At 35.1% G+C, this 10,506-nt stretch overlaps 1 protein-coding gene across 1 annotated transcript; it reads right to left on the bottom strand.

The window, feature by feature from the left end:
• Positions 1-7,655: 7,655 nt before the first annotated feature.
• LOC120181866 lies at positions 7,656-10,290 on the bottom strand. Its single transcript, XM_039186907.1, has 4 exons — positions 10,078-10,290; positions 8,096-8,175; positions 7,929-7,997; positions 7,656-7,827 (listed from the first exon to the last, which is right to left on the bottom strand). The coding sequence occupies exons 1-4, from the start codon at positions 10,288-10,290 to the stop codon at positions 7,743-7,745; spliced, it is 447 nt and encodes a 148-aa protein (XP_039042838.1). The 3' UTR covers positions 7,656-7,742.
• Positions 10,291-10,506: the final 216 nt, after the last annotated feature.

The following is a 10,506-nucleotide window of genomic DNA, read 5'->3' as shown; positions in this document are numbered from 1 at the left end:
GGGTATGATGTGATAGCAGTAATTGTTCATGCATAATTACAAGTTATAGTTTACATTATATATTTATTGCCTTACTAAGTCATAGACTTAGCGTGTAAGTGATTTACACGTAGGTTTAAAGAAGAGTGAAGAGCAATGTGGAACAAGACATGTCAGTTCTCCTTACTGAAAATTAGATCAGAAGAGATGTGAATAATATGTATTTTAATATATAAAGTTCTAGTTGGCATGTATTCAAAAGAATGTATTATATAAGCTGTGAATAGTTTTGTAAATGTTTTGAATAAGTTATATATTATAAAAGTTTTAAATTACTCACTTTTTATACAAGTAAATGTTTTGAAAAGTCAATGTGACACCTCAGACTCGTATTCGGTTTTTAATACAGGTTGGGGTGTTACACCATTTCTTGATCATTTCTCTTATCTGGGCTCGTTTGGATGATTCCCCAGACGTACCAATCTCTACTTCTTTCTTAGCAATTTTGTGGTCAGATCTCATCTCCTTGTTTATCAATTGGAAGTTGGACTCAAAACAATTCTTATTGATGACAATAGCTTTTTCCTCGTTCTGAACACCTATTGCAGCTGTGATTGGCGTAGCATTCGTCATGTTCTCCAAACTGCCCAAAGTTTCATATGTCCTCAGGAAGTCTGATATGGGTGTTTGAGACATTTTCATGGTGGAATCTTCCCAATTTATCTTTAAACCTATTGGCCAATCTCGAATTACATTCATGGAAGCCCTTTTGCTTTGATTTCCTTTCTCGTTTTCTTGCACCCGATATTCTTCGCAGGATTTGGTCACATTAGTCTTTGTTGAGGCAACGATTTCTGAGCATTGAACCTTAACCCCTTCTTTTACCTTGTATTTTTGAAATGCTTGCTCTAAAGGATCTTGGAAATTTCCCTCAAGGTTACCAGGAATCTTAGCTGGACAATTTTGAATTCCAGTCTGGTTTATCCAAGAAACCTCCTTATAGGTCCGATTCTCATTTGGAGGCCACTGTGGATGAACAAGTCGTGGAGTAGTTAATCTGGTGAGAGCATTTTTGAATGCAATTTTTCACCTGAAAAGTGGAAGGGAGAAAATTGAAAACCATGCACATTCATTTTTCTTCTTGATCATTCTATAAGGTTTGGTACCATGTTTAACTGAATAAGACCTCACTGTATTAACCTCAGTTTCTTTCTCGACGTCAGTACTGTCAGAGCCTCTTATCTTACCATTCTTGATAGCTATTTCGATCATTTATCCACTCATGATGATTTCAGAGAAATTATTAGTGGCAGCCCCTATCATGTGATTAATATAGGTAAATTTTAATGTACTCATGAATAAAGTAGTGAACTCCCTTTTAGTCAATGGTGGATGCACTTGAGAAGCAACGTCCCTCCATCGTTGTGAATATTGTCGAAAGCTTTCATTGTACTTCATATTCATGTTTTGCAACATTGTTCGATCAGGGGCCATATCAGCCATATGCTTGTATTGACCCAAAAAGGCTTGAGCTAAGTCTTTTCAAGAACGTAATTGAGTACGTTTTAGCTGATTATACCATTTGGATGCATACCCAGATAAACTGTCTTTGAAACAGTGGATCAACAACTTTTCATTCTCCACATAGCCAGTCATGCGATGACAGTACATGGTGATATGAGATGAAGGGCATGTGGTCCCATTATACTTTTCAAAATCTAAAACCCTAAACTTTAGTAGAAGAACTAGGTCGGGGACCAAACTTAGCTCTTTGGCGTCAAACTCGTAAAATGACTTAACCGTCTCTCTAGATTTTATCACCTCTTCTATATTTTTCAGTCGTTGGATGAGTTTTTTCTTCTCAACTAATTCATTGGAGTCAATGACCTTATTATCAGTACAAAAATTCATCTGGCTTCAATCCATAAGTAGTAGGATAGTCAGTGGGGAACGAAGCTCCAGCCTGATAATGTGGGTTCTTAATAGTGAAGTGAACTGGTGATTGGATTTCCTGGTGCACAGAAGTGTGCCCCGAAATATAAACAGGTGTAACACCAAGAGATTTGTAGGGTTTTCAATAAGACTCTTTCCAGCGGTCCAATGTTTCCCAATCATTTCTTTCATATTGTTCAGTAGATTGATTTGAGAATTTGCGATATTAGCTTCAATTTGTGTCAACTTGCTCCTCAATTCTTCATGTCTCTCTTTTTGCTTTATCTTAAATTTGGTTAGCTTATCCTCAGTTTCTTTAGACATTTTTCTTATGTCGTGCTAAGTGTTCTTGCTACAAGGAAGAACCGAGGTCACTTCAGTTGAAATCATTATTTTAATGAATGTTTTAATGCATGATATAAGTTTAAAACTATAAATGTAACTATGCAAAGATGCAAATGCAAATGCAAAAAATGAAAATGTAAAAGTACGAATGCAAAGTGAAAATGCAAAGATGCAAAATGCAAATGCATGTATGAAAAGGTGTTACTTAAGAGTGATCATCTTAAAATAGATTTCATTGAACACAAAAGTTTCGCTGCATCAAACAAAACTTTTACATGTAGGGGACAACTTTCACTCCTAATTTCTCTATTTTCCTTAAAAGCCAAATTAACTTCTACTCATGCTCAGGTGTGGAGTTATCAATCTACCTTAACTCTATCATGAAGCCAGCTAAGTCTACCAGCTTATGAGCCACATTGTTTGCTTGAGCAACTTCTTTCATGATATTCTCTTTTTCCTTCATCTTCTGTGTCAATTCTCAGAGTTTCTCATTCTCCCTTGTGAGGGAATCGTTATGGTTACAGAGTTCTTAGACAACATCTTCATGTATATTGTAGCTCTTTTTCAGTTTGGTGACCCCTGTTATCCACTCTTCTGAGGTGTTTCCTATGCCAGCATTTCGAAAGGCTTGACTGATCTTTTGGAAATCTTCATACATGGTTTCCATTTCTGTGCTCAATTTCTTGTTTTGATCCTTTAAATAACATGCTTGAGCTTCATAAAAACTTCATTTATTATGAATGCTCTGACTGATATTCTTACCGTAGAATGCTTTTGGTATCAATCTAACAGGATCTTTGTGGAATACTTTTGGTATTAATATAATAGGATCTTTGTCTGCATAACTCGCTTCTATCCTCGGAGTTTCCTCAGGATGTCTTTCCTTGGTTGCGTCATATTTTGTTTGATCATAAAACTTTTTGTCCTTTTATGAAAACTTTCCAATTTGATGAATAGTCTTTCAAATAAACACCTTTTGGGTTATGCTATGATAATGCAATGCAAACAAAAGAAATTAATATAAACAAGTTAGAGCAAAATAAAATGTGTGAAAAATAAAAACGAGAAAGGAAAAAATAAATTGGTTAGTACCAATTAATGGAAAGAAAAGTTCCTATCTATCATGATATAAAAATCCTAACCTCATGCTTTCTAGTTCCATGCTTTGTCATGAGAAAGTTCATTGGAAGAAAGATTGTCCAAAGCTGAAGAAGAAAGGAAAAGCTACTCTAGATGATCGAGTTACAGAGCATGATACCAATGAATTTGCCATATCATTGGTTGCTTCATCAAAAACATTCCATTCAGATAAGTGGATATTAAATTCAGGTTGCACCTATCATATGTCCCTTAATCAAGAGTGATTCTACGATTTAGTAGAACTAAGTGCAAGAGTTGTTTATAAGGGCAATGACAATGCCTGTAAAACTGTTGGAACAGGTCCAAATCAATTGAAGAATCAAGATGGATCAACCAAATTTCTGACTGATGAGAGATGGAGAAAATCTCATCTCTTTGGGAGCCTTGGAATCCAAAGGCTCAGTAGTCACTATGAGAGATGGAGTTTTAAAAGTCACATCTGGAGTACTTGTGATGATGAAGGGCATCAGGAAAAATAATTTGTATTACTACCAACATAGTATAATTATTGGAGCAGTTGCAGCAGCTTACGAAGGAGATGATTTGGACACAACCTAGTTGTGGCATATGAGGTTGAGACATGCTGGAGAGAAATTCTTGCAAATTTTGGCAAAGAAATGATTGTTGAAAGGTGCAAAGGCTTGCAAATTGAACTTTTACGAGCATTGTGTTCTAGAAAAGCAGAAGAGAGTGAAGTTTGGCACCACTATACATAATACAAAAGGTATTATGGATTATATTCACTCAAATGTATTGGGTCTTTCAAAGACATCGTCTTTGGGAGGAAACCATTATTTTATAACTTTTGTAGATGACTTTTCCAGAAGAGTTTAGGCGAATCTGATGAAGTCTAAAGGTGAAGTGCTCCGAATTTTCCTTAAATGGAAAAAATGATCGAGAATCAGACTGGTAGAAAGATCAAACGTCTTAGGATGGACAATTGAGGGGAATATAAAAGTGACCCATTCTTTGACGTTTTCCATGAGTATGGTATTTTTTGACACGTCACTGTTAGAAATACACCACTTCACTGTTAGAAATACACCATAACAGAATGAAGTGGAAGAGCGTATGAATTGAACACTATTAGAGAAAGTTCGATGTATATTGTCTAATTCTGGCTTAGGTAAGGCATGTTGGGCTAAGGTTGTGATATATGTTGGCCATCTCATCAATCGTCTGCCATCATCGGCAATAGGAGGAAAACACCATTGGAGGTATGGTATGGAAACCTGCTACTGATTATGATTCCTTTTATGTATTTGGATTCACTTTTTATTATCATGTGAAGGAATCCAAGCTTGATCCGAGAGTAAAGAAAGCTCTCTTTATGGGAATCACCCATAGAGTGAAGAGATTCGGCCTTTGGTGTGTAGACACCAAGAAAATAATTTGTAGCAGATATGTTACCTTTGATGAATCTTCCCTAGTAAAAAGGTAATAAATGAAACTGTCCAGATAAGTAGTACTCCACAGCAGGTGGAGCATACTCCAAAATAGGTGAAGTTTCAGCAGAAGATGATCCCAGAAGTTAATGCAGCTGATTGTTCAACTCCAATAGAAGAATTAGAAGATGAAGTTGTTTAAACCCAAGAACCATTGGAGACACTAGAACTACTTGTAGTTACTAGGCCAAGGAGAGAAATTCGTAGACCTACTCGATTTGCTGATATGGTGGCCTATGCTCTTCCAGTTGTTGATGATGATATCCCTATCACTTACCAAGAATCAATACAAAGCTTGGAAAGTGATAAGTGGAAAAGTGTCATGGATGAAGAAATACAATCTCTCCGAAAGAACAATACTTGGAAACTGATAAAATTACTGGAAGGTAAAAGAGCAATTGGATGCAAGTGGGTATTTGCAAAGAAAGATGGATCTCATAGCAAGAAAGATGTTCTCTACAAGGCAATGTTGGTAGCTAAAGGCTACTCTCAAAAGGAGGGAATCGACTACAATGAAGTATTTTCCCCTGTTGTGAAGCATTCCTCCATTAGAATATTGTTGCCATTGGTAGCACAGTTGAATTTGGAGCTAGCTCAACTTGATGTAAAGAAGATTTTCTTTCACGCTGATTTAGAAGAACATATCTATATGACTCATCCAGAAGGATACAAAGATGGTGGTTGTAAGAAATAGGTTTGTAAATTGAAAAAATCACTATATGGATTGAAGCAATCTCCGAGGCAGTGGTACAAGCGATTTGATAGCTTTATGAGGAGGCAAAAGTACACTAGAAGCAAATGTGATCATTTTGTGTATTTGCAAAAGCTCAAAGATGGATCTTTCATTTATATTCTCTTGTACGTTGATGATATGTTGATCGCTTCGAAGAGTCAAAAGGAGATAGACAAATTAAAAGCTCAGTTGAATCAAGAGTTTGAGATGAAAGATCTAGGTGAAGCCAAGAAGATTCTAGTATGGAGATAAGCAGAGATAAACGGAGAGAAAAACTTTGTTTAACATAGAAGCAGTATATGAGAAAGGTATTACAATGTTTTGGCATGAATGAAAATATCAAACATGTAAGTATCCCACTGGCTTCTCATTTTAAACTTAGTTCTCAGTTATCTCCTATAACTAATGAAGAACGAGAGTATATGGAAAAAGTTCCATATACTAATGCAGTTGGGAGCTTGATGTATGCAATAGTGTGTGTGCGTCCTTACATTTCACAAGCAGTTGGAGTTATGAGAAGGTACATGCATGATCCTGGAAAAAAGGACATTAGCAAGTTGTGAAATGGATTTTACGGTATCTCCAACAAACTGTGGATGTTAGTTTAGCTTTTGAACAGAATGAAGCACTTGGTCAGTGTGTTGTTGGATATGTTAATTCCGACTATATTGGTGATTTGGATAAGCATTGATCAACTACTAGGTATTTGTTTACTCTTGCTAAAGCCCCAGTAAGTTGAAAGTCTACTTTGCAATCTACAGTGGCTTTGTCTACTACAGAGGCAAAATACATGGGAGTTTCAAAGGCTGTGAAGGAAGCAATTTGACTTAAAGGGTTGATGGAAGACTTGGGAGTTTTTCAAAGTCACATTAGTCTCTATTGTGACAGTCAGAGCGCTATTCACTTAGCGAAAAATCAAGTCTACCATTCAAGGACTAAGCGTATCGATGTGATATATCCCTTTGTGCGTGAGATCTTTGATGAAGGAAAGATTCTACTTCAAAAAATTGCGATAGCAGAAAATCCTGCAGATATGATAACCAATGTCTTGATTAACATCCTGAAAGTTTGAGCACATTCGGGTGTGTAGCGCTTGTGAGCGCAATTAGAGGCACTACATTAAAATAACTTCATCAAATTTGGGGAGTTGAAGAAGCTTAGTAGGCTTTGTAATTTCAAACCAAGGTGGAGATTTGTTATGTGTGGCTTGCAAATTGGCAAGTTGGCAAGATTGACAAGTGGCCAAGTTGGCAAGATTGACAAGTGGCCAAGTTGGCAAGTAGCCAACTTGTGTACATGGGATAATTATCTTTGGTTAGCAAGTGGCCAACTTGTGCACATGGGATAATTCATCTTTGGCTGACAAGTGGCCAACTTGTGCACATGGGAATTTCATCTTTGGTCCTTAAATTATTAGTTTATTTATAAGTTTAGACCTTAAAACTCAACTATAAATAGGCCTAAGTATTTCCATTAGAAATCATCCCAAAACAAGTTCTCTCTTCCATTTGTTTTCTTCATTCTCTAACTCTGGGAATTCTAAAGAATTCTATTTGTTGTAATATTTGTTGATAGTGAAGTTATCATCTGGTGTGGTGTCCGAGGAGTAGACAATATTTTCGTCGAACCTTATAAATTTGGTGTGTTCTCTCCTTTATTGTTCTTTATTTTTTTTCATTGTGTTTCAATATTCAATAGTTTGACGGGTTTGTCCACTGTGCAATATTTGGTAGTTTTGATCTTGGCATTTCAAATCAATTTTAAAACTACGTTCGTGTGAGAAATAATCCGGTTTCCCAAACAATTTAAACGTGCCTTTTTTCCTATGTATAAGACATAAATTTAAACGTGTCTTCCAATTAATATTCAGCAGTAACTTAGCGCTCAAGGGTTCGCTTTCTCCACTCTATATCTCATGTTTGATATTCAATGATAAAAATATACTCTCTAATTTATAAATAAAATAATATTCAAATAATTTAAACATAGTTATTATGTTTTTTTTATAGAAATATGTAAAGTAGTTAAATAGAATCAAAGATATTTAGTTTAATTGTTTTAGATTTTAGTTATATGAGAAGAAACTATGATGAATAGCATCCGTTTCAGTGACTACAAATCCAGTTTAACACCCAGTTCCAAGCTAAACTAAGCTATGCTATTTAGAGCTAGAGACCACCTACAGCCTTGTAGTGATAATCAACAATAGAGGAGTAAACTAAACCTTCCCTCTCGAGGAACTCAATAGCATCCACAGAAGGGAAAAGAAAGCAAAAATGAACAAATTAATGGATGAATACTTACAACATGCATAACTAAAATAACTCAAAAGTAAATTCAGCATATGTAAATACTTGATCTTTGCCATGGGAGCATTCAATTGTTTCGAAAGTTCATCTACATGTACCCCCATTTCTCGATCGCTGGAAATAGCAGTAACCAACCAATCAAATCAAATCAGAAAAATATTGGCAACAATTGAAATGTTTTGATGTCAAGTTTCTCAAATCAGAAAACTTACATGTTTGATGATTGCTGCAGATAGTTCAGGACCATTTTACCAAAATTCTTGAGTCCATCCGCATTATATCGCATAGAGAACTGGAAAAGAACAAGATGTATATTGGGGGATCAAATTAATAGAAAATTACCAATTTAGAAACTGAATTTTCATCATAAACAAAAAAAGTTTCCAAAGTTACCTCGAATCAATGCGAGAAAGTGAAGAAAAAAGGATGGAAAATCGTCTAAGACATGTAAATCAATTACTGTGTTTCTAGCCTTTTCCAATCAGCCAAATAATTTGTCACATTTCTTTCCAAAACTATGCGTGGGAATTAAATTATAACTAATGTAATTTAGTTTTTTAAATGGTATATTTCAACTTAGTGTTACCGGCTACCATAGAATATATGTTGTTACATTCAATTGATTTCTTTTTGAGCATCATTGTATGAACAAATCAAATATTAGACCTCTCCTATACAAAACATTATCATTCAAATTAATTCATTTACCACTGTAATACTTGACTAAGCTGGTTTAAACTAAACACTTTCTTATGAATTATATAGTCTTGAACACTATAATTTTAGTTAAACATTTTGTAAGATTAGTTCTATAAAGATTGTAAAGTTTTAAACATGAAAGAGACAAAAGTGGAGTTCAGTTTGTAGCATAAGAATCTGCAATAACAAATTAAATTAAGAACACGTTTTAAAATTAAAAAATCAAACAAAAAAACAATTTTATTTAGAATACACAATGAGTCATGTTTATATACTATGTTTTCACATTTTAACACTTTCATTTGCTACTTAAACGGCTCAACCAATTATTCAATCAGAAGACATCAACACTAATACATCTGCATTAAAATAGCCAGAACTATCGAAAGACAAATCTATATGCAATGAAATAAAACAATGACTTCTAATGGTTAGATTCAACAAAACAACTCGTAACAGTGAAGAATCAACTCAGTAATTAATTTTTACAAATCTAAAAGTAACATAATATGTTGATCTTTGAAGGTGCGTATAATTTTTTTAGGGTTAGAAATCAAAATGTCCACATGCACAAAAACATAAAAAGTTAAAGGGAAAAAAATCAAAGATCAAGGTTGTGAAAGATCAAGAACTAAAACAAAGTCCCAAAAACTTACCTTGTTGAAGACGTTGGAGTGATAGTGACCGCCAAAAAGATCTGATGAGAGGAAGATAATCGGTGAGGAGAAGAGATACGGTGAAAAGAGTCAGTGAGAAATAGAGATTGCCCATAAATGGGGAAGAAAAGCAAGAATGCTCGAGAATAGGAAAATGGCTTACAGATTAATTTTTTGATTTTTCGAGTGACTCGAAATTTCAAAATTTCAACTCGACTCAAACTCGAAAATTGAATTGATAATTCTAATTGACTCAAATAACTCAAATGTTTCAAACCGAGTTGAGTTTTACTCAGCCCTAGTTTTGACTTTGTATATCAACTAGCAATTATTCACGCACAAAAAAGAAAAAGTACCAAATACCAAAGCAACAAGCATTTTATCCTGTAAATGTGCTACAAAAGTGTATTCACTCATATGTTATGACATAGAATCGAATCTTAGAAGATGTATTTGAAGGTAATAAAATTTTATTACGACTCAAGTTCGACATATAAAGTTAGTTGAATTGTGACAAGAATATGTTGTTGTCTTGATTGATTTTTCCCCTTAAAACGGAGGGTAGTGATTCTCTATGAATTCAACTCAAAATTAATGTCAATGAAAGATTGAATAAAGAACTTTTATCATTTCATTTGTAGTTCAATTATTTATGTAAATTTTAACTTTTTAACTATGAAAAATTATAGATATAATCATATGAATACTCTCAACCATTTGACAATGAATGCTCAATCACTCCTGATGTAGTCTGTAACGCCCCGGATCCCATGTTAGGAGTTTTGGGCTAACCCGAGATAGGCCTTGAATTAAATCTCTAGCTTGTAGGAAGCCTTGACCCAAGAATAAGTGGTATTAGTGCGGATAAGTGGCTCAAAGAGATGCTCTGTACCCTCAGACAGTTGTATCTCACCCCCAGTGTGTAACTTAGAGTTCATCACCTCCATGCTTAAGGGTGACACAATAGAGTGGTAGGAGACTGTAGAGTTGGCAATGGAGCCAGAGAGGCCTACTTGGGAGTAGTTTCTCACCCAGTTCAGAGAGAAGTACATCGGCAGATTTATAATGATAACTTGATGGAGCAGTTCCTATAGTTGAATGAGGGTGACCGTTCAGTGGTGGAGTACGAGGGAGAGTTTCTTCGACTTAGTAAGTATGTCGCAGAGCTGATCTTGACTGAGTAGCGTCGTTGTTATCGATTCAGAGAGGGCCTTTGGGGTGATATTTTGATCCACTTGGCAGTAGATCCTCCAAGAGTCTTTTCTCAA

Source organism: Hibiscus syriacus, unplaced genomic scaffold (genome assembly GCF_006381635.1).
Source record: "Hibiscus syriacus cultivar Baekdansim isolate YM2019G1 unplaced genomic scaffold, ASM638163v2 tig00112540_pilon, whole genome shotgun sequence".
NCBI classification, from domain to species: Eukaryota; Viridiplantae; Streptophyta; class Magnoliopsida; order Malvales; family Malvaceae; genus Hibiscus; species Hibiscus syriacus.
The sequence above is the reverse complement of the archived record's forward strand: the minus strand, read 5'-3'. Positions and strand labels throughout refer to the sequence as shown.

Bases quoted from the DNA above. Each gene is read 5' to 3' on its own strand.
- LOC120181866 (XM_039186907.1), bottom strand. From the start codon at position 10,290: ATGTACTTCTCTCTGAACTGGGTGAGAAACTACTCCCAAGTAGGCCTC. The intron at 8,176-10,077 runs GTCAAGGCTTCC...GTTCTTTTCCAG, and splicing joins CTAATACCACTTATTCTTGG to TTCTCTATGCGATATAATGC. The intron at 7,998-8,095 runs GTAAGTTTTCTG...TGCTATTTCCAG, and splicing joins CTGCAGCAATCATCAAACAT to CGATCGAGAAATGGGGGTAC.